At 55.6% G+C, this 24,459-nt stretch overlaps 1 protein-coding gene across 1 annotated transcript in view; it reads right to left on the reverse strand.

Annotated features, from left to right (window-relative positions):
- The window catches only part of SALL3 (spalt like transcription factor 3), a 17,387-nt gene extending 10,243 nt beyond the window's left edge, over positions 1-7,144 (reverse strand). The window contains 1 exon segment of the mRNA XM_032595447.1: positions 7,063-7,144. Coding sequence (XP_032451338.1) covers positions 7,063-7,144 — 82 coding nt within the window.
- Positions 7,145-24,459: the final 17,315 nt, after the last annotated feature.

A 24,459-nucleotide genomic window follows, 5' to 3' on the forward strand; every position in this document is an offset into this window, starting at 1 on the left:
AAGGGAGGGGACTGAAAACCCAGCATTATAATCGTCATCGCTATTGCCAAAGTAATTTATTTTTTGCATCCTGCCCGTTCAAGGATGGAGAGACTTCGGGCTGTAAACAGGCCGGGCTGAGGCAGGCATCTACAGGGCAGGGGCCAGACCACAGGGAGGGAAGACAGCCGCTAACCCCTTCGCCAGCAACCAAGGGCGTCCCCCCCATCCTGGGCAACAAGAGGGTTTGGTCGAGGCTGCTCCCGAAGGTGCCCAGAGCGTATGCTGGACCCGCGGCAGGCCCTGCGAGGAAGAGGCTGTTCCAGGGAAACTCTCCTTGGGCCTTGGTCAGACATGTACGGCCGTGGCTTCAAGCTGGGCGCTGGAGCTTTAAGGCTGAACCGGTTCTCCTGAACGCGGTCGGGGGAGGGAAGAGAACAGGGGCTGAAAAATAAAGCTGCTTCAGTTTACGAGAGGAAATGCATAATTAGTTCACAGCTATCCCCACACTTGCTACTTATACTGAAGGATTTTGGGGCTTTTATCACTGTTCCGAATGTTCTCGAGCAAGTTCTGCGTTGCTCGGGTCTACAGAAGGAAAATAGGTCCCGCAGCCTTTTAAAGAAAGCCTCTAACAAAAGAACCCCTACCACACCAATCTTGAAAATAAAACACACGGGGATTCTTTACGAGAAATGTTTCCGTTCTTAGGCACAGATCCCTCGACGGGAAAGGAACCCCCCAAACCGTTTCATTATTCTCAGTTTTAATGCCTGCTGTTACATAACGCGTATCGTGTTTCCAGTGCCTGAAAGTGTCTGACAGTCTTCTGAGGGCCGAGGTGGCAGACGACAGGCAGAGAACCCACCCTCACGACCATCTTCTCAGAGCCACAAGTGAGAAGCACTGTGGCGACAGATTTAAGAATATCTGAGCTTCCCTCGATTTCAAACGTGGTTCCTGGCAGGGCTCTTGGGTTTTCTCTTTGCAGGAGCACAGTACCTACTAAATAAGCTGCCCAATGCAAACACGTGGTAAACAGGGGTTTATAATTTTGGTTACCAACCCCAGATGCCCACGTTCATCCTGCTACGCTTCTGCTACCCACTTTTAATTCTCTGCCATTAACAAAAGGATCGTTCAGTGCCGGGAAAGGGATGTTAACTTCTCCACTTTAACTGGGAACCATAAAATGCCACGTGGGCCTTCGGGAAAGGAAAAAGTACTTTCTCATTTGCCTTTACCACCCCTTAAAACTCTAGAAAGCATTTTTCAAGTTTTCCTGAATTGTTAGAAGACACTTCTTTTCTTGCAAATTAATTCTTTTTAACTCCTTATGATAGCTTTGAATCCCATAAAGAAAGATGAATTATCACACACTGAGCCCAAGCTGCGAAACAGGAGGGGACAAATAGAGACCCCTACTGTGTTTAACAATGTAGAAGAAATTCCAGACGCAATAGAAAAATTTTGTCCTTTTCCCCGGACCTCCGAGCTTGTGCACATGGAGCTGAACAGTGGGGGGCGCTCTGGTTATGCTGAACGCCAGCACTGACCCGCGCGCGGGCTTCTGTCGCCTCAGTGGCCCACATCTCAAATTTGTTAAGTAAGGACCACCTGTGGCACAGTCACCAAACGTCCTCTGCTTCAAACCTCTGCAGTTTCTCATCTGGGGGGGGGGGGGGGGAGACACGGTTCCCCTTATGGAGTCGCGCAGGTGGAGTGCGGCCACACACGCGGCCCGACCTCGGCTTGGACGCCTCGCGCCACACGAAGGTGTCTGCTACGCTGTGGGGGTCGCACAGCGGCCGCTGCCTCCGGATGGTCCGGCCCGTGCCCACACGGCAACGACTCCCGACATACGGCACCCGGGCGACCCAGGTCACCCAGAACCTGGTGAGGGGGGCAGACAAGGTTCGTGTGGGGTCACTTCTGGGGAAGACGAGCACGGTGTAGAGCCACACGTGACCGGCACGCCTCCTCGGGAGTAGCCCACACACGCAGGAGCCAGAAGTGAGCGAGACCCCGTAGATGCAGACACACCTGGGTCTCAGCAGCCCTGGAGAAGCATCAGTGCACTGTGTCCGGGAGCAGGGCTCCGACGCGCTGGGTGCAGCCGCCCTGCACCCGGGGTTGGGTTATTAAATCATTTCCGTGATCTGTCGGCACCTTACGGCTTTCCACATACGCCAAAGGCCATCTGGGAAAAGCCAGCGCCCTGGGTCGTTGAGGCCGGCGGCTCTGCACGTACAGAGCCACACGACGGAATTAGCAAACGGCGCCGCCTCGCGAGAGGGGGCCCAGGGAGGCCCACGGATTCAGACGAAGTGCCACGGCACCTGCAGGGTTAATTACACAGTTCAAGACGGAACGGCCGAACAAAAGGAAACCGTCCTCTCTTCTTTAAGAACTATAAACACTTGTGCCGGAGGAGATGGGCATTCGATAAGCCGGGCAGCACGGAGCAGGCTCGCGGGTCTCCAGTTAACTCTCAGACTCAGTGTTAACACTTAATAGAACAGTGTTGAGTCCGGCTGCCAAGGTCAACAGCACAGATGCACTAATTGTATTATGAGCTTGACATCTAGTGGCCACCCCTGGCAGGGCAAAGCAGGCAAAGGTTAAATCAGCAAGGCCTGTCACGGCGCCTCTAACTACCCACCTTCGGGGAGAGCCAGGGCCCCACACTCCGCAGCCCTGCCTTCCCGGGGCCGGGCTGGTGGAGCGGGGAGTGGGCCGCAGAGGCAGCCTGAGCAGACCGGGGCCGACTGGAAAAGACAGGCCCACGGAGGACAAGATTCAGACACCGCAGTGGTGCCATCAGGTCTCCGGTGGACACTTCCGCCGAGGCGAGGAGGTCCCCTTTAATTAACCAACAGATCAATCTTAATCTCTAACATAAATGGAGCCCATTACGGCATTTCATTATTTCAGTTAATATTTTACACTTTCTGTAACATGACTAGGGCTATTTGTCTGCTTGGAAACCACACTGACAGTTAGCTGCATTTTAAGTCCTAAAACTGTTCAAATGACAAGAGAAAAATTTAAGAGCAGGACTTTTTTTTTTTTTTTTTTAAATGTAAGAGTGTGTCTAAAGCAGAATTAAAGCGCTCAGTTTTTACGCAGATTTTACACGTGTGACAACTCGCCACGTGCTGGACTCCAACCTGCCCCAGGGTGAGTGGGACCGGGTCTCCTCTTCCTAGCATGTTTTGGTCTTATTCTGGTGACTGGTCTACAAATCATGTAGGAAAATAAAAAGTAACAGAACAAAAACAACTTCCTGCTGTATAAATATTATGCAAGACGTATCCTTCTTAGAGCTACTTTGCAACATTAAGAGACAGTGCATTACCTCATTAGCAGCTAAGACTTATTTTGCTTAAAAAAAAAAAAACAAAAAAAAACACCAAAACCAAAACCAAAACCTCCTGTGTCAATTCTCACAGTTAGGAATGCTAAACTCCTACTAATGCTCAGTGCACACAACGGGCGCCCTGGCTGGATCTTCGTTGACTTCCCCGGGATATTCGCAGAGCTACCTAGACATGAATGGCAAACCCTCTCAGAGGTTCCAGTTGAAAATGAAATCTGACCCACTTTTGCCATCATCGTGTATGCAAACAATAATCAGCTTGCCTTCTTTTTGTGGCTCTGAACAGATCTAAAAATACTGGATTATGCATGTGTTGTGAAGTTTTAAATGTACATAAAAAACCCCTAACTGCCACGTAATCACTTCTTTCTCTGGAAGGTGGGAATTGGCGAGCTTTGTGTTGACCACCCAATTAGGCATTTTAAAATGGGTTAAGTTTTTAAAATGTTATTTTTAAGATAAATATTTGCAAATTCTTCTTTTCCTTCCTCCTCCCGCTCTCCTCAGTTACTTTTCACCTTTCTTGTCTCAGAGAAAACAATCTGCCTACGAATGTTAGAAAGTGGCTTCTGTATTGTTTCCTTTTGGAATGCTGAATTGTAAATGCGTGTAGTGGGCTGGGGGAGCACTCCAGGCAAACCATGCATATACAGATAAAAGAAAAAGGATCTCCTCACCGAGGGCTGGTGGCCTCCTTTCCCTTAGTTTAAACACAGTCTGTGAATACCACTGGTAAATTCTTCAATCACATGCTCACCACATTTAAAAGGATTTTTAAGATAGCCATATGAGTGTAAGTTGGCAGAAAACAAAAACACTTTGAAACAATTAGTGCTAACAAACAAAATCCAGGATGGCAAATTGTTTTAAATTACAACACGCTTTTGTTGTTCCTTAAATACAGCTTTTCCGCGTAACGACAATAAAATATACATCTTTATTAGGATGTATTTAATACAACAAAGGACAGCGGTACCACACTTTCTTAAAGTTCTCGGTAGGGGTATACGTGCTGTTCCGGCACAAGTTTTAATTAATTTTTCTTAGAAGAAAAATATTCAGCTGGCTCAAAAGGTTTCACTATTGATGGCACACATTCAACTGAATTCTGAGGCTGCATCACATTCACAAATAGGAATGAAATGATCTGCCGTCTCAGAAGACAGTTCTCACAGGGAACGTTTAGTCTCCGGCATCCTTAAAATAAAATTCTACAACACGGTCACTCTAGAACTTACCATCGGCCATCACTACCTTTCCTCCTTTTAGACACGTTGTCATATTTCATTTCTGCCAGGGTGCTCAGGTTTGGGGAACACTGGAGCTATTTCTGGATTGCTACCATTTCATTGCTTGCCTCAACACCAAAGCCTGGGAAATCCTTTTCTTGGGGAATAAACTCTTTTCACTGTAAATTAACATGGCTGTGCCCTGCTGCCGTCCCCTGCACTGCACTGAGAATTCTGCGTGTATTTGCATTATCGATAACCTTCCATTTTTCTTCACGCGTCTCCTGCTTTCATTAACATGTCACGCCCAAAGTGATACAAAAGAAGTATTTACTTTGTTTCCACGACCCTGTAAACTAACTTGGCTCTCTTCTAACTTCATGCACGGTCTGTTTATTTCCAACGGCATTTGACAAAATTAAAATTTCCAGGATATGTGATTCATGTTGGGAGTAAGGGAGCTTTCACCAGCATTTCCCTTAAGAAAAATATTTTCGTTATCCTACTCACGACGATCACGACAGACTAATACATCCACGAGCATTCCTCGAGTGAGCAGAGAACAGGGTATCTTTTATACTCCACCAACAATCAGTTCAGAATAATTAAATCAGAAAGAACTTATTTTTTTAAACAGTTCCCCCCAAAGTACCCTTAAAACAATCCAGGAAACACACTACTTGAGGAAGGCTCAGCCCCAGACAGGCTATTTCTGGCCTGTTGCAAAATACGATCAGGAACTGTGGCAATGTCTTGACTACAATTCCCAACGACGGTGGAAAACACCAGCTTGACAAACTTTAATCGGACGACGACGGGTGAAAATCCTGAGTAGGTCTCAGCACCGAATAAACTGGGTAAGGGCAAGGATCCAGAGGCGGACTGGTAAATAATTTGCTGCATCTTGGGTTTTCGAATGTGGGCTACACATCCCTCAACGTGTTTACACTATCAGCTCACCGGGCTCCCGGCTCTGACGTGGAATTAAAAATGAATAGCAGGGCCTCGGCTTGCTAATTGTTAAACACGAGGGGTTTTACTCTATTAATTAAAATATGCTTTAATAGAAGGAGACAGTGCACATTTTGATAAGGAGCCTACAAAGCGGAGAAGTATTTACATTGTTGCATTTTGGGGCGGCTGTGAAAGCCGAGTTTAAGCTATTCAGCAGCCACAATAATAAAGCTTTAAAATTCCTCGCTGGGATGCAATGTAGTTCTTTTGAGGGAAAGACTGTCTTTCTCATTCGGCAGAAATAAATCCATTCATTTGATCATGTAGTCATTGAGGCCAATACAAAACAAACCAAGTGTGAGAAATTCTATGTGATGAAGTAAACAAAACAAAAAAAAAAAAACCATTTCCATGACAAAAAGATTCTTTGTCCCTAATCTACCCACCATATGCAAGCGTTTCTTTTTAGCATATCTGCCGCTCTCATCTCGGGTGCCCGGGCTGCACGCGGGGCTCCCCACCTCCACGGCCACAAAAAGACCCGGGCGAGGCCGCCGCCCGCCGCCCGCCGGCTCCCGACGCGAACACGCACCCGTGTCGCCAAACTTTCCGGCGCCGCGTGATAAACTTTTCTGTCCTTTTGTTTCCGTGCGCACGGCCCGGGGCTCGCGGCACAAGGACGCGTCTCCGCGTCCGGGCTGCCCGGCCCTGCGGCCAGCGGACCAGCCGGGCAGCCCGAGCCCCGCGCCGCCCCCGGGGACACCCGGCCGCTGCCCCCCGCTCGCCCGGCCACCGCCGGAGGGAAGCCGGGTCTCCCCCGCCCCCCCCCCACACCCCGCGCGCAGGGACCACCCCCAGGCCGCGGCGGGGCTCGCCCGGCTTCAGTCCCGGGGCGACCACGAGGAAGGCCGGGCCCCCGCAGGCTTCGCGGCCCTCGGGGCACACGAGGCCGGCGGGCCGGGGCGGGGTGGGGGGTGGGGGCGGGCCGGCTGGGGGGGGGGGTCGGGGTCGGCGGCCCCGCTCCGAGCGCGCACCGCCGCGGGGCCCCGGCCCCGAACAAAGCTGCCCGGGCGGCCGGCCTCCCCGGCCCGGAGTCCGGCGGGAGGTGAGCCCGGGACGCGCCGCCGCCACCGCCGCCGCGCTGGCCCGGGGGTCGCGCGGTAGCCGAGGCCGGGCCCGGCGTCCGTACCCGGGGAGCCCGGGGGTTAGCGCGGAGGCTGCGGCGCGCGGGCTCACCTCCCGTCGCCCCCCCCCCAACCCCGCCCCCGCTCCACTGCCTCCCTCCCCCGGCAGCTCCGACCCCCAGCCGGCCCCGAGCCCCGCTGCGCCCGCGCGCCGCGCCCCAACTCCCGGCAGCCGAGCCAACTTTACTTGCCCGCAACTCCGCGCCGCGCGCTCCGGGCAAGACCGGGGTCCCCGCGGCCGGCCCGCCGGGGCCGGGCACCGCGCACCGGCCCCGCGGCCGGCGGCTCCCCCAGCCCGCGCGGCGCCCCGCCGGCCCGACCCCCCGCGGCCCCTCACCGTGCTCGGGAGCCCCGTCCGGCGGCGGCAGCTCCTCGTCCGACTTGAGGTGCTGGGGCTTGGCCTGCTTGCGCCGAGACATGCTGCTAGCGGCGCGCGGGCCCCGCGCGGGGCATCGGCGTCAGCGGGGCGGCCGGCGGGGACGGCACGGGGCGCGGGGCGCGGGGCGCGGGCGGCGGCGGCGGCGGCGGCGGCGGCGGCGGCTGCGCGGGCCGCGCATGGGGCTGAGCAATTAGGCTGGTGAATAATGCATGGCCATTAGCGGCGGGCCGCGCCGATTGGCCGGCCTCCAGCGGCCCCGGCGGCCTATGCAAATGAGGCCGCGCTCGCAATTAGCGGCCGCGCGGGGCGAGGGGCGCCTGCGGGACCCGGCGCGGCGGCGCTCACATCGCTCCGCGGGGCCCGGGCCGGCGGGGCGCGGGGCGCGGCGGCCGCGCTGCCCGGGGCGCAGGCGGCAAACTTTGGCGGCGTCCGCGCGGCGCCGTCTCCGCCGGCGCGCCGGGCTCGCCCCTTTATAGAGCGTGTGCGCCGCCGCCCGCGCCCCGCGCGCGCCCCCCCCCCCCGCCGCCGCCGCCGCCGCCGCCGCCGCCGCCGCCGCCCGGCCGCCCCTCCCGGAGCGAGCGGCCGCGGGCAGGGCTCCGGCCCGGGCGCCTTTGTCTCGCCGGCCCGCTCGGGCGCCGCGCCGCCTGCGCTCCGGGCGCGCAGGGCCGGCCGGCTCGGCTCCTCGGCGGCGGGTCTCGCTCGGCGCGCCGGCCGCGCTCGGGCTCAGGTGCCCCAGGCTGCGGACCGGCTCTCCTCTCCGGGCTCGCGTCCCCTCCGCGGGCTCCCCCGGCGGCCGGCCCGGCTCGGAGGCTCGCGGCCGGAGCGGAGCGGAGTGCGCACGCCGGGGTGGCGGGACTTCGGCAAGACCAACTTTCCGGTTCGGAAGCGGCGCGGGCCGCGCGGCTCCTCCCCTCCCCTCCTCTCCCCTCCCCGCGCCCCCCTGTCTCTCCGCCCCCCCCCCCCCCGGGCCCCTCCGACTCGGAGCGCCCGCCCCGCCCGCCGGGCTTCCCCGCCGCCACCGGCTCCTGAAATCCAAGGGGAGGGAGGGGACGGCGGGGCCGCGGTGTCACCCTCCCCCCCCCACCTCTACCCCCACCGGCTTCCCTTCCCGACGGGTGCCGGGCCGGGGCGCCTGCGGAGCGGGCAGGGGCACAAGGTGCCCCGAGGCCGCGCGACTCAAAGTTCCGAGTCCAGGGAAGTGCCGCGCTCGGCCCGCTGCGTTCTAGGACTTTCGGGGGTGATTTGCGGCGGGGGGTGGGGTGGGGTGGGTGGGTGCAGGTGAGAGGGTCGCGCGCGTCGGGCCTGGCCCCGCACCCTCGGGCGGCCGGCGCGGCGCGCTCCCGCACACTCGCCCACCCTTCGCCCGCGCTCACACGCACGCGCCCTGGCGCCGCGCGCGCACCCCGCCCTCCCCGTGCACACGCGCCCTCGCCCACTCCCGCGTGCTCACTCTCGCGCGTGTCCTCGGTCCCCGAGCGGCCACCAGGATATGCCCCAGGCCCTGGCGCCGCCGCGCGCGCGCGCTGCCCCTGGTCCCAGTTCGTCTTTTTTCATTTCCCAAATTTCTTATTTTTGTCCTCTCAAGTGGCCCTGTGTGGTACGAAGCTTTGGCACAGATGGCCTCCCCGGTGTCGTGCGATGTGGGGGGGGGGGGCGGGGGAGGGAGCGGGCGGTGACTCTCCAGCCCCGAGCGCCAGGAGGGCTGCAGCTCCTCGCGTGGCTGGGGGTGGGGCGCTCCTGGCTGCGGGAACCCCCCTCCTCCACGGGACGGACCCCGACCCTGCGCGGCTCGCCCAGCTCTCCGCAGGCTTCTTTTCCGTTCTAGAATCTTCTCCCTTCCCAGCCTGCGTTCTCTCTCCCGACTCTAATTGTGTAAGTTTCACGAAGCAACAGCTTTGAGCTGGAGGAAAATCATTCGGAGGAAGGAAGCGCGCGGGTCCGAATCGTCTCCAAACAGCCCCCGCCGCCACATTTGTCTCCCCCTCCAAAAAAAGCAAAAAGCAAAAACCTTTAAGGTTGGTTTTGTTTTTGCTTCTTAGTGGCAGGCATATTCATTTGGGTGATTTTGGTTTTGAAAAGAGTAAAAAGGCACATAAAAGATATTTGAAGTCCGGGGCTGTGTGCCTCACACCACAATTCTCTGGTTAAGCCGTTGGGGGAGGCGGCCGCCCGTCGCCGTTACCCTGTGAACTTTGGCAAATGCTTGGAGCATTTCGGGGACGCTCTAGCATCCGGCACTGGCGCTAGGCGGTGAAAAGTTTGCAGCCTGCAGCCTGGGCTTTGGGGCGAGCGGGCCGGGAACTTAGCTGGTCAGAGGGAAGCGGGGGCGGGGGAGAGGAAGGGAGCGTGTTGGGGGGTGGGGGTGGGCGGTTGTGGCGGATGGAAGTTTCTGGCAGAATTCGCAGGACCGGCAAGACTTGGGGGAAGTTGCAAAGCCGCGGCAGAAAGGTGGATTTCGGTGCCGTCTTTCCAGAGGAGAAAAACTCGGAACAATCCTCGGTGGGTCGGACCCCTGGTTAAAGGTGCACTGCTTTTTGTGACCCGGTTAATTCTCTCTTTCTTTCCCTGTTTTTAAAAACCCACACTTTAAGAAGCAGCGGCAAACGTAGGCTCCCGCAGCGTCCGAAGCCTTTCAGAGGAAGCCCGAGCCCGGCTCCCCCGCAGCCTGCTGGCCCCCACAACACCCTCGCCTCCTCTTTGGGCTGCTTTGCGCGCGCCGCCCCCCACCTTTTCTGTCCGCCGCCCCCTGCCCCCAGCCTCTCCCCCGCACACGGGCAGGATGTCCCTAGGTCTTCCTGGGACTTCCGAACGCGACTGTTTTAATTTTGTCAACTTGCTCTGCATTTTCTACGAGGTGTGGTCTTGGAGAGGATCTTTTAGGTCCCTCCAGTGGAGGCGAATCTGGGACCCCGGCCCTTTATCTGTAAGAAGCTAGCCCTCGGATTGCAGAGGCGTCGCGCAAGTCGTGCAGAGCTTTGCAAGGGGGAAGACGCAGCGGGCTGCGCTCGGCGCCGTGGTGGACACAGTGGCGCTCACGCGGGGAGCCGACGCAGGACCCGGAGCTGCGCCGGCCCGACCTGCCCGCCCGCGGTGGGCTCGGGTCCCCGCCCCGGTGCGCAGGGTGCGGTGGGCTGCGTGAAGTCGCAGGCTCCACGCCGCCCTCCGCGCGCCCTGCTCGGGGATTTCGTTGAGAAAATCGAGCAGACGTGGACGAGAGGGTTGGGGGGGGGGGTTATGAAAAATGGGAACCTGCGCAAATTTCTCGCCAAAAGTGCACATCAGTGAATCTGGCGCCGCCTTGCAAACACCGACGGGGCAAACAAGATCTATGTTTTGTGTTTTTTTTTTTGTTAAGGTGCAAAGCAAAAGGCGCATTACCTCCTCTCTTACCTGCTCTGCCTTCCTGGCTTCCCTCCGCAGATCTTACACTTTTCTTTAATGGTTTTTATTCAGTGCAGCAAGTTTTAATGAAAGCACATGCATCTTAAGCTTGAGTGACAACAATAGATTTATTGCGAGGTGACAGCGTGTCAACAGCATATTTTCAGAAATGAGCGACAGGATTAAAGGCAGCCACGGAAATGCGCACCCGAGGTGCGGGCGCGACTCCTGCGTGCCGAACACACATGCTTACCGTCACATGACCACTGCCCATTAAAATATTGTGATACCTAAACACTGTTGCAGAAACCAAAGTTGCTTTTCTTCTCTGTAATTAAATCCAATTTGTTCATCGTCTTTCCTCTTGCAATGTTGTTTTCGTCTTATGAGGCGACATGTTGTTGTTTTGTCTGCTTAAATAATATTATTTACAAATTAATACTGTAGATTTTACATTAGTGGAACATGTAATTAGATGTTTGATTTAATTTGTCCCACTTATTCAGATGAAACAGAAAGCCTATCTTCAAGCTGGACTTGACACCGGGAGGTTGAAGGGTTCTGTTTTCACGTCCCACTTTACTGAAGGTACCTGGGTGTCCGTCCACACAGCATACTTTTACCTAAGGGACAGTTGGTGCTTTATCGTGGGCGCGTTTCCCTGGCCACTCCCTACAGAAGAAGAATTCAAGTATCAGAGCTTTATTTTCTGTCTCCTTTCATCCCCCCCTCCGACCCCCCCCCCCCATCAAAGTTCTTGTCACTGGCCTTCACCGCCTTCTCTCCGGTTCCTCCCCTACCCCCAACTTTTGTTTTAGGTCCTTGCCATTAAATTCAGCATGATTTTGTGTCTTTAATGCTGTGACAAGTGACCGCTAATTGGTTCTCACTTGAGCAAAGATATTACCATACTAATATTATTATTGGTAAGAAGAGGTAATTGATAACACCACCTGCCACTCTGGGGCAGTCACGATGATAAATGTTTCCATCAACAGGAAATCTGTGCTTGGTGTACCAAAGCCCAACGCAAACAGCATGTCAAGTGCCAATTATAAAGATGTTGCTTTTCTGTTACATTGTGGGGGCGCTAGGAAACACGTAGCCCCAAATTATATTTATGGCTTTTTGAAAATGCTTTTTCCAAGCTTTTTGTCCACCCACTTGAAGAGAGGTTTCCCCTTTAAAAGAAATGTTCTCCTTAAATAAACCAACACAGGACCACCCGCCTCACCCACATTCCACTCAGCTCCTGCCGGCCCCCCCTTGGCTTTCAAAGCTATTGAGGTAAACACGTCGGAATTTTTAATAGATGGCAGCCAGGAGCATCGCGTACAATCCATCTAGGACTGTGCTCTGTGGCATCTCGAATGTTCGCCACAGGACGGTGGCTACCTGGCCGGCAGGCATCCCAGGCAAACATTTGGTGGCTTTTTCTGTCACGCAGAGAAGCGTCCGCACATGGCCACAGTGCTCACACTTGCAGATGCAAACGACGTGACAGTACTTCTGTGACCGTTGGACTGTGTATCTGGGTTGCACGTAGACCTAGGAGGGGCACTTCGGCCCCTGTGATTACATAAATAATGCCGGCCCGCTCCGACTTTCACTCCTTGCTCATAGGGAGGCTCAAACGATTATTATTAGCTTGCATTATTAGATGCAGGCCTCAAAAGGCGAAAGCAGCTATTGATAATTGCAAGAAGCATACACCAGCTACTGTATCGATCGGCTTGTCCCTATTCCCCTGGTATGGGAGAGATAAGAAGGCTCACTCTTTAGTGCAATATAATTTCTTTTGACCTATCTGCTTGCTACAGACTTATGATGAATAGCCGGAGTGGTTAAAGTCCTTTATCACGAAAGTTACCCCTTGATATAATATTGATTCTTTATAACTAGCTCCAAACACAAAAATCAAACTGTCCACTTGACCATCATCATCATCAATATCATCACAAAGCCTCTGGAATAAAGATCAGCGCCAGCCTGAAAACGCTTTCTATAATCTTACCAGCTAATCTTTATTTGCTGATGATGAAAAGAAAAGGGGGGGGGGGCAAGAGGGAGAGTGAGCGGAATGTCATTTGGACGAGCACTATATTTGTATGTGGACGCACGCTGGGCCGACACGCGGCGGCCGCTCCTGCTCCGCGACCGCGGTCAGCGTGGCCGTGCTCCGCAGCGCGCGGCCTCCCCACCCACCCCGCCCCCGGGACCCGGGGCGCCGGGAGGCCAGGGGCTCGGGGAGAGACGGAAGGGGCCCCACGAGAGCTGCGTGACGGAAGGAGACCCACGGCCCCCTGCTTTTCCACACCAATGTCACACGTCCTTGGCGCTCGGCCGGCTGCGCTCGCGGGAGAGCGGGGAGTGGGGCGCACGCCGGGTGGGCTCGCCGGCGTGGAGGGGCCGCGCCCGGAGGCGCACATCAAAGGCCGCCGCGCAATTGGTGTGCATTTCCCCCAATTAACGGCATTTCCTGCCCCCTCCCCCCCCCCCGCCCGCCCCGCCCCCCGCGCCAGCCGGGCAGTCCTGGCGCAGGGACGAGCCTCCCCACCCCCACCCCCACCCCCCCCCCAGCGCGCGGGTGTCCCCGCAGGCGCCTCTGGACGCCCAGGCCCCTTCCAAAGAGAGTTTCGGGCGCCTTTTGGGAGGAGGGACTTAGAGGTGCGGGGGGAGGGGGACGCAAGCAGGACCCCAACTTCTGAGTCCTGGAACCTCTTCGGCCCCGCGTCGAATTCGATTCTACAGGCTTCGATTCTGGTGTAGACAGGCGGCGGTCTTCGGGGACCCTTTCACTCGACACCCCCGCCCCAACCCCCCCCCCCCCGCACTTCTGCAAACCCCCCCCCCCCCCGCACTTCTGCCCCCCCCCCCCCCCCGCACTTCTGCAACCCTCGGGCACAAGCAGGCTGGGGGCCTCCCCTCCCCAACCTCCGCGGTTTCCTAATTAGCGCCGCGGGGGCTGCGGGCACATGGGTTCCCCCCCCCCTCCCCCGTCGCCTGGATTCCGCTCCTTCTATGGGACAAAGCCACTCCGCGGCCCCTCCCCGTCGGGCCTGCCCCAGGGAGGTCCGGCCCCGCTGCGCAGGGGGGGGTCCCCAGGGCGGCGCCTGCGGGCCCGGGTCTTGCCAGGTGGGGCGGGGCGCCGTCGGCTTCAGGCCGGAGGCGGTCCCGGCTCACTCCCCGCTGAGCCCACCGCCCTCTTCGGGCCGACCCCCGCCCAGGACCAGGCTCTGGGGCCCCTCCCACCCTCACCCTTTTGGCGCCGACCCCTCCACGCCAGGCCACCTCGCTCGGTCGCAGCCTGGAGGCGTCTTGGACGAACCCCCACGAGTGATTTCGTGACCTCGCGCAGCCCCGCAGTCGTCCTGGCTCCCAGAGCCGTGTGCCGGCCCGGGAGGGTGGGTGGGGGGGCGGGGGAGGCGGCGACGTGGCGTCAGAGTGGCCCCAAGCCGTCTTCTGCTAGGTGGGGGCCGCCGGAGCGCACGCAGGCAGGACTGTCCCCGGGCGCCCCCTGCCCCGGCCCTGTGCGTGGGGCGCACTGTCCGCGCGGGAGGCACCCCCTCCCCATCCCCCTGGCCGCAGAGCACACCCGTCTTCCTAACATGTTCAAAGAAGTTTCAGGAAAGCGGGCACAACTTTGATGTGACCGTTCCCATCCGTCTTGGCTTTCTCATTATCACAAATGTCATTTGCTTTGGCTCCGAGCTCTGCAAAAGTGCAGAGCTGAAATTCTGCAGAAGGCCAGGCCTGTGGGCCAGGCACTCACCCAGAGTCCTTGAACCGCGGTGACGGGGACAAAGGCCATCAGGTGCTCCTGTTTAAGGATGGATGTCTTCACTGTGAACCCATGCACTGGGCTATTAGCAGAACAGATCTTTCAGACTGTCCTGGCAGGTCAGGCCCAGGAGAGGAGGAACAAATATCATACAGATTAGAGTCCCTTCACATTCTCCAGGGAAAAAAATAAAAACGAGACGACGAGGAACGTCAGGACAGCAGAAGGAGCAGCCTCATACTGAAACCATGCCGTATGACTTGATTAGCTAAATAAATAAGCAGGTATGTCCAGACACGGGGGCCACCTCCCGCCTGGCCTGCAAGGCAGGAGCCTGAGGGGGAGGTGTCTCTCTAAGCCTTGGTGACACCCTGGTCAGGGAAAGAGGAGTTTTTCAGGGTTCCAGGGCCCACGAGTGCCCCTGAGGCCACCAGCCAGTGCTGCCTCTTTTCCCCACTGGTAACCAGTGTCAGGCGGTTGTGCTACCTGTGCCTTGAACTGTGTGCGTTCGCTTCCTGCAGACTCTTCTGCCTGAAATCAGACTGGAGGAGGGGACGCAGAGCTCCTGCATGGTCGGAGGGGGTCCCTGCCCTTCAGTGAGGGGCGCACTGTCCCCCAAAGACAGGGATCTTCTTGGAATTAGAAAGTTAAAAAAAAAAAAGAATCTCTTGTAACAATTCTGATCACTAGATGAAAAGCGGATTTGCCTGAAGTCTGGAAATGCTTGCTTCTACACAGGCGCTGTCTGCTTTAAGGAACCCTATGAAACCAGATTGCATAGGCTTGAAAGCCGAAGTTTACTCGCTTTACAAAGGGTTCCCACTCTTCTGAGTGTTGGCTGCAGACTTCCCCAAGGAGGCAGAGCTGCAGGGTACTGACGTCAGCCAGCCTCTCCATGGCATGGCTCACAAAGCCAGGCGCCCTGTGTCACTGGCTCCTCGGGGCCCTGGGTGATGCCAGTATCGTGGGTGTGTTTCCTCGCTAAGCTCAGCTCACAGGAGGGACGGCTCTGCTCTTCCACAGTGAGTTCCTCCCCGGCCTCTTGGCCAACTGGGCCTCCTCCCAGCACAGGGAAGGACAGGCGTGCTCAGAGGCCGAGAGGGAAAACGTTTGGCTGGAAGAGGGGACCAGGCAGGTGAGAAACACGGACGCCAATAAAGGTGTTAGTGGCAAAGAGGGAATGTTATAGAGAGTAGGGTGCGGAGAAACCCGAGGCTCTGGAAGGCAGGAGGAGAGGGGACATGATCTTGAAACCAGAGAGGGTGCGCTAGGGTGCAGGCCCGGAGGTCGGGCTCTGGGAGGGAGTGAGGGCAGAGCGAGGATAGAGGTGGTTGGCCCCTGGGACTTGGGGCTGTGGGCCTGCTCAGAGGCCTGAAGAGAGAGCTGAAGTTTGGAAGGAGCACGTGATGTGACGGGTCTCCCGTGTCCCCATCACCAACTCATCCTCACCGCAGAGGAGATGCTCAGGCAGGAGACCCTGTCTCCGCTACGGACTCGCTTCTCCCAGGCGCCCTCTTCTCCGCTATCAGGCACCCGCAGAGCTTAGGAAACAGCTCGGCTCCGTTTGATAAACCGAACTACCGTGGCCGCTTATTTGTTACGGCGAATTTGAGAAGAGAAATCACGCTTGCTCACATATTCAAGGCACAGCTACGATCTCATTTTCTCCAATTGGATCTCTGCTGTGGATCCGAAAGGTCCCGGTCCTCTCCATATAATTTAGCTCTGGTTAGATTTCATGTTATTCTTCTTTTTTTTTTTTTTTAATTTTTTTTTTAACGTTTATTTATTTTTGAGACAGAGAGAGACAGAGCATGAACGGGGGAAGGTCAGAGAGAGGGAGACACAGAATCTGAAACAGGCCCCAGGCTCTGAGCTGTCAGCACAGGGCCTGACGCGGGGCTCGAACTCACGGACCGTGAGATCATGACCTGAGCCGAAGTCGGACGCCCAACCGGCTGAGCCACCCAGGCGCCCCTCATGTTATTCTTAAATCCATTTCACAACCAGCTTTTGTGGGCCCCGGGTCAGAAGTGCCTGCCTGTGTCCTCTCCAGGACCTCGGGCCACAGCAGGTGCTGCTCTGTGGGCAACAGTGCCGTGGGGCTCAAGAGGGGCTGGCAGGGGAGGGTTTCTCTGAGATGCGTGAACACGTCCACGTGCCCACTGGTGAAAGTTGTCACCCTGCCCCTGGGAGGTTTCCTGAGCTGATTCCAGGCGACACGTGCCCCGTGCTTCCTCTCAGTGCCTCACACCCACGGCAGCTTCACTGAACACCTACATGGCCAGCATCCTGCCGGGACCCCTTCGATTTCCTTGGTTTCTCCAATTGTTCTGGAGAACATTTTACCTATTCCATTTTACAGGTGTATTGATGTAGATTCAGGGATATTAAGGACATGCCCAAGGTCACTTGTTATTGGTAATGGAGTCTTCTCGGGAGGCTCATCACGGAGCGCGGCACATCCTGGTTGTGGTGCAAGTTGCTGTTGCCGCTGACGCGTAGTCTGCCAAGGCTGACGTCCAGAATCTTCTGCACAGTGTATTTTCCTTCTGCTGGGCATGTGCCGTCTCTGTAAGTGCCGTATCGTCTTCCTCCGGAGCTCTGGGCAAGAGCATTTTGCCCTTGTCCCTCCTGTCATGGCTGCTATTGTTTGGTGGGGTTTTGGGGCAGATTACATTTTCTTCTGCAGATGTACCTGTCCAGACGCCCTCAGCTCCTTCCCTCCCACCTGGCCCCTCTGTCCCACAGAAGCCATCTCCCTGTCAGCCCCACTCCCTTCCCCTCTTTGAACATCTAACTCATCTGCAACAATCTCTGCTTTCATTTCCTTGACCATTTTCAGATCCAATTTGACATTCTTCTTTGAGGAAGTGTTTCCAGATTATGTGTACTTTCTTCTCTGGTTCCTCTTTTCTTATTTATTTACTATTATTTTTTTAGCAGTCATGGAGGGTACATGGTTTATGCACGTGTGTCCTGCAATGAGATCATGTACTGTTCGTCCACGGTGCACACCGTGTCCTCAGCCCCCCGGAGTGCAAAGTGCATATTGTCACCCATGCCATGTGGTGCAGCCCGAGGTCAGCACAGCTCTGGTCCCCTGTCCAGGGCCGCACCGCTGGAGCTCTGTGGACGGCAGGGTAGCCGTGGGCGAAGGCGTGCCTGTGCCCGGGAGCTCAGCCCTTCCTTTGAGTTCACACCGGCCACACCCCGGCCTCTCCAAGGAGCTCCTTCCGTGGTCTCTGAACCTTTGCAGGATTGTGTTTTGAGAAAGTCGCCTCCGCTTATATAAAAATTCTTGCCTGGTCATTAGAACCTTCTATTTCTCGGGCTAAACCGGAGGAGATAAAAATTTCAAAATACAGGATAGCACAGAAACGGTGTGGAGGTGGGGAACGTGGCAGAGACACTGGAAACGGCGGCACAGCCTGGGCCTGGTGTGAGCGGTCAGCCACCCGCCAGCAGTAGGAAGGGGAAGGTAGGAGGGGGCAAGTGCAGCCCAGCGACTCCGCTCCCAGGCCCTGTGCTGACACAACTCGGCCCAGGGGCCCCTGACTGCACGGGTGGGCGGGTGGCGGGGACCGTCCGGGCCCAGAACACGCGTTTGGTGAGTTTGCCGCGGGGACTGGACGCAAACGCGGAAACGGCCATGCGATGCCCTCACGGACGTTGCGGTTTCAACCCTTCCAAGCGGGCGGTAGCAGAAGGCGGCGTTTCGCTCCGCAGAGAGTCACCGAATTTCACCACGCCGACGTGAGCGCGGCGCCGGCGTGCTCCCGTCTCCCTCTGACGCCTCCCGGCAGCCCTTTCGCTCGGAGCAAAACAAAATGGCAGCGCTCGCGTCGACCTGCCGCTTTTCCGGCAGAGAAACGGACAGACAGCGGTTTTCCTCTCCATCGGCAGCGTGCACGTGAATGTCGACGTCCTTGCCGCGCGGCGGCCACGATCAGCGAGGGCGAAGGTGTCGGAAGGGGGGCGGGTCAGCCGTCGGTGGGCACCGGGCGCAGGTCTCCGCGCGGCGCTCGCTTGGCGCGTCACCGCGCGCTGTCCGCCGGGAAGCGGGCACGATTTCGCGAGACCCTCTCCGCTCACGTGCTTCCGGGAAGTGACGCGCGTCGGAAACCTCGTGCGGCGCTCAGGGCGGAGCTGTTCCCGCACAGTCACGTGACGGCAGGCGTTGGCCGCAATTTCAGGCTGTGGCTGTGTTGGGGACGCTCGCAGGACGCTGCAAGACCACGTCTTCGGAAGACGAGGATCGCTCGGTCTGTGAAGAAAACTTTCGGGACACAAGCATGTACCGAAGGCGCCATGAAAAACGGTGGGCGGATGAAACTTACGGTGCGGTCTGAACGTGCTAAGTGACAGTTTCGAGGACCAGAACGTGGCGGTCAGCTCCCTGCTGAAACCCTCGTGGCAGACGCAGTGCCGCGCACGGCCGGGAACCCGGGCGCTCCCGGCCACGCTGGGAGAGGGGTCTCACGGTCAGAGAAATCTCGTTGCAGCCCCCGGCCGGCAGGGTGGACCTGGGGTGGGTAAGGCAGGTGTCGGAGGCCCCGGGAGCTGGCCCGCTGGGACCATATGTGCGGAGGGAAGGGGGAGAAGGGAGGTGGCCTGGGGGAGACGGCGGAGCTGAAGGAGGCTGCCAGGACGCGACTTGCACAGGAGTGGGGGCTGGGCCGGGGCCTGGTGGGGGTGCTGCGAGCGGCTGTGCCGGGGGGCTGCCCCTTCCCTTCCCGAGGGGCCCCGCCAGCTGACAGGACGCCCCTGCATCTGGACCTGCAGGCCCTCCCCTGGCCGGCGGGCCGCACTCCTGCTGTCGAGGTAAAGATACTCCCTCCGCTACAGTCAACGGTGACAAATGGGGTGTGGTCAGGGAAGGTGAGGAGCACAGTGATGAGGATGTGGGGAAACATCTTGCTCTGAAATGGATTAATTCTATAACCAAGAGACATTCAGGGGCGCCTGGTGGGCTCAGTCCTTAAGCATCCACTTTGGCTCATGTCATGGTCTCTATGTTCGTGGGTTCTGGCCCCGTGTTGGGCTCTGTGCTGACGGCTTTCTGTCCCTCCCCTGCTTGCACTCTGTGTCTCTCTCTCTCTCTCTCTCTCTCAAAAATAAATAAATAAATAATAATGATAATAATAAACATTTACCAAAAAAAAATGTTTAGAGGTATAATACAAAGGAATTGGTGATCGATTGTGTATTTGAGTATTTGTTGAAGACAGACTTGTTTTTTGTTTTGTTTTGTTTTTATTAATTTTTAAAAAATGTTTATTTGTTTTTGAGAGAGAGACAGAACACAAGCAGGGGAGGGGCAGAGAGAGGGGGAGACACAGAATCCGAAGCAGGCCCCAGGCTCCGAGCTGTCAGCACAGAGCCCGATGCGGGGCTCGAACCCACAAACCGTGAGATCATGACCTGAGCCGAAGTCAGACACTCAACCGACTGAGCCACCCAGGTTCCCCTGTTTTTGTTATTGCTGTTGTTGTTAATTAAGGGAAAGGTGTAGTTGAGGAGTTGCTAACTAGTTCACGCAGGGGTGCCTGTTGGCCACCGTCCTGGACGGGTGAGGGAGGTGAGGTCAGAGGCCCCCATTGCTGACTCGGGTCAGGAGGAGAGGTGCTCACCAACATCGGCCCAAGGCGTGAGCCAGGCGTGCGGGGTGGGACACGGTGGGTTTGGGATGTCGGTGCAGGATAGATGGAGAGTCACCTGGCTGGGCCTCGGGCTGAGAGGTGCCAGGACGTGCCAGCTTGTAGGGCTGGCGGCTGGGATCTGCGAGCGTCGAGTTGGCCCAGCCGCATCTGGGGCAAGGAGGTGACCAAGGCATGTGGCGGGCAAACGGAGAAAGACAAGCCTGCCCGGCCAGCCTGCGGCCCCCTCGAGGTCTGGCCATGACCCCATGACCCGGACACTCTATGGCGAGGGCCCACACTGTGTGGTTGAGGGGCAGCTGTGTCCGCTGGGCTTTGTCTGTGGCTGAGCTCTTGCATAGGAACATGTTGTTGGCTCCAGAATTAGATGCCCATGTTCTCCATTCACCCCCTCTACTGTAGATCACGTGGGAAATTCTCCAAGTGATAGTTTTTTTCTCCAGTCTCAGAATGTATGGGTGTTTTTGAGGGTAAAAACAACCAATACCTTGTTTTTACAGATGACTTGGAAACCTCTGTAAATGAGCACAGCAATGATGGAACCACAGGGCTGCGGTCTACGGTAGGACTCATTGGCAGTGAGTGATTTTACAGCTTAAGTCTGAGCATGAATTATTAAGAAGTATTTTTGTTATGATGCGTCACAGATTTTTGAAGTTATTAAAAGTTATAATGCTCTTAGAGAATGTTCACCATTTGAAGGCTTAGTTTCAAGGAACTTAAAGCAATCACGGGAAGTCTCAACTAACAACAGCCAAACCCTCGTGAAGGAGAAGGTCTTGGCCTCCAGAGTGTGGCCAGTGGCGGGACGCGACAGCACACTCAAGGACAAGCTTGCTTGGGGGTGACTGCACCTCAGAAGGACACCGCTGGTGGAACAGTGACAGAGATGACAGGTCACTGTCCAGGGGACACAGCACACACGCGTGCGGGCGCATCTCTGCTGGGCAACATGGCAGACAAGATCTGTGTAACTGAGGTAAATATCCTCAAAGGCACAAAGCAGCTGGATGGGAAAACTCGATTTAATTGACAGAATTCATCCTACACATTTCAGAAACACATCTACTAAATGAAGTGTCCCCAGACTGCCTTTCACTTCTTGATGATCAGACATATGGGGGCAAAAGAGAAAATGCACGTGCAACATCATCCGACAGAGAGGTCACTGCCGTCCAAATCCTACACCCAGGCTACTTGGCGTTCATAGGAGTTTTAACACCTCGGTTTGGGGAGGATACAAAAGAAAACGGAGGCATTAAATGTTTGCCTTTGCACATGAGACTCCCTTTCAGGACACTGGAATAGACGTCCACCGAGTCAGAGGACTGAGTCTTACGTCCAGACTCTGTTCACCAGGGAGGCAGGACCAGCGAGCGGGGCCGTGACCTAGGCCTTTGCCGAGCGTGAATCTTCGTCGCTCCCATGTGACTAGGATGAGGGCCTCTGCAATCATTGCTCACTGACCGTGGCTTCCGCAGGTGGTGGGCCCGGGGAGAAAACGGGAGCCATCCTGGGAGACCACGCGTTATCGGCGTGGTCACTTCTGCCATGTGGGGACGCCGCTAGGACTGCTCACTTGTTGGTGCGTTTGGGTCAAGGCCCAGCTTGAACACCGCCCACCCGGGAAGGGTGTGCGTGCCGTGTGCACACACGACTGAGTTCCGGCAGCAGCCGTGACAGGCCTGTCTGCGGTGCACACGCGCCAGGCTTTTGCTTGGCCGACGTGGCCGCTCGTGCCAGAAGTGCTGCTTTCCCAGAGCACTCCCTTTCCTTCCAGGTGAGAGGGAGGTGATGTGGTTTGCTTTCGGCGTATTTAATTCTAAACGCTGTGTAGACGTTTTTTATATCTCAGTATTACATGTAAGATGCCCTTTCTCCCTTCAGCTCTGCAGCAGTATAGTTGACACAGGTTTGTAGGAGTGTGTGTGTGTGCGCGTGTGTGTGCGAGGTGATTGCCACAGTCAGGGTAGGTGCACATCTGTCACCCCGGCCGCTCCCTGTGTGTGTCTGTGGCAAAGTGTAGATGGTCCAGTGTCTGCGTCGCTGTGCTCTACGGGAGGCCCCAGTACTTCTTCGTCCTGCGGCAGGAAGTTTGTCCCCTGGGCCGGTCTCCCTGTTTCCCCAGCCCGTCCAACCTCCGTTCTGCTGTTTCTACTGAGTTCGACTATTTTCCGTTTAGCTTCCGCGTGTAAGAGAGAACACAGTATTTGTCTTTCTCTGTCCGGCTCACTTCGCTTAGCATGATGCCCTCTGGGTCCATCGTTGCCACAAATGACAAGATCTCATTCTCTTTTTACGCCTGAATGAGACTCCAGGACATCGAGTCCCTCCTCTCTTGTTGCGAGGCTGCGGTAGCCGTGAATAATGCCACATCGCCCGGGGCCACGCTCCGTGTGCACCAGAAACGTGCCCCGTGTGGGACTGCTGCATCGAAGGGCGGTTCAAGTTTAGTTTTTCGAGGATCCTCCTTACTGTTTCCATAGTGGCTGTGCCAAATAATATGGTTTCTTAAAATTAAGGCTACAGTTTGACCCCACGTCGTGTTTTATTTTCAGACTAACATGTGTCTTCTCATCCATATTTAAACCCCAGATTAGCTTTCTGATTGAAAAATAAGGTTCATGTTGTGTAAACTTTTTCTGAGCTGGTGTGTCTTTAATGTACTACATTTTCATTTAATATTGTGAACGAAAGTGTTTTACGTTGTAGGATGTAACTTCCACAGCATTTATTAAACAGCACATGGGAAACCGTCAACCGTTACAAAGGACGGACAGACTAAGGTGCCAGACCCACAGCACATTTGGCGTTATGGGAGTGAAGCAGGTATGGTCACATTTGTAAGAACACACCCAACAGCAACATGAGTACCCATATCGGACGGGACAGGAGAGCAGGAGGGAGCAGGAGAAATACCGGCCACCGAAAAATAAGAACGAGCAGAAGCAATGCGACAAGGCTGTATAATTAGTCTACGTGCCTTTATTGGTAACTTTCCACATCTTTTTTAGTTGGTCTAACCATCTTTTTTCTTTTTTATGATGCTGATATGTTTTTATGTTCTCTTAATTTCATTTTTTAATGTTTATTTATTTTTGAGAGCATGAGCAGGGGAGAGGCAGACAGAGAGGGAGACACAGAATCCGAAGCAGGCTCCAGTCTCTGAGCCGTCAGCACAGAGCCCGACGCGGGGCTCGAACCCACGAACCGTGAGATTGTGACCTGAGCCAAAGTCATACACTTAACCGACTGAGCCCCCCAGGCGCCAATTTTTTTTAAAAATCAGGCCAATTTGGTATGTTTTTCTGAAAAGCTAACTTCATGTACTAGATTTTCTGCGGAGTATAGACCCTCGTACTTCACCTTTTGGTCCTTTTCTTCAGTCTTTGAACTTTTGAAAGGCAAGTAACGGGTCTTACACGAGGGAAGATGCTAGATGAGGCAGAGAGGTGAATTGTTGACTGACTTACACCCGATACTCCTCCCCCTGCTCCTGGCCCTGACCGCAGCACCACACACGGCGTCCTCAGAGGTGACAGGCAGCTTGTGTCAGGTGAAAGTGAAAGGCACCTCTATGATTGAGGCACACGTCGCATATTTATTTGAAAAGTAAAAAAGCACAATTTATTTTGCTTGAATTTTCCGCTTTATTAACTTTTTGCGTTCTTTCAGTTTGCGTTTACGGACGATTTCTTTTGTATCAGATTGTGGCTGAAAACGTCAATATAGAAGGTACAACGTAAAAGGCCTGTAATGAACGTTACATAACATATAGATGTATTTGGGGTGTTCTCTGCATTTCTGTGTTTAATTAAGAACTGAGCCATCAAAAAATGTGGTGTATTTGGGTAATTGTTGTGGAAATGTCTGATTGCTACGCCCTCGCCGGGCCCTTTCGGCACCTCATTTTACATCGTCGCCCGCTAATTGTGCTAACGGTACGAGTGTGCATCTCTGGCACGCACGCTTCAGAACCCTCATTTCTTGCTGGGAACTGTCATGATAATTCATACTGGAATTAGTTGGAATTGTTCTCCTCCTAGTCACGTGGTGCTTGAACCGTACAAAGACTTTATAAACACAAATATACCAGGTACTCCTATCCCACGTTAAACACACACTGTAGTCATATCGACGCACAGAGATAATTTGGTCGCTATTATTTTGTCACAATGCCCCAATTTCACAGAGAATTAAAGCAATATCATGTTGTGATTTAAAAAAATCTCCACCAAACCTTAAGTGTGTTTGTGCAAAGAATCAGCCACCAGACGGCGGGTCTCTTCCCGCTGGATGGTCGGGAAGTCATGAGAAGTGTGTGCGTTTTCTATCCTAAATCCCGTCCTGGCGTCGGAAGGTCCTAGGCCGGATTTCTTTTTCATAGACCTCAGAGTACACTTTCTGTGGGGCAGAAACCTCACCGCCATCCCGAGAGAAAGCATGGGGGCTTTGCTTTCCGTAAAGTGCATCCTGAGAAATTGGGTTGCCCTGAGACGCATTTAAACGTGATTAGATTTTCAGTGTTTGCCA

Source organism: Lynx canadensis, chromosome D3, assembly GCF_007474595.2.
Source record: "Lynx canadensis isolate LIC74 chromosome D3, mLynCan4.pri.v2, whole genome shotgun sequence".
Lineage (NCBI taxonomy): Eukaryota > Metazoa > Chordata > Mammalia > Carnivora > Felidae > Lynx > Lynx canadensis.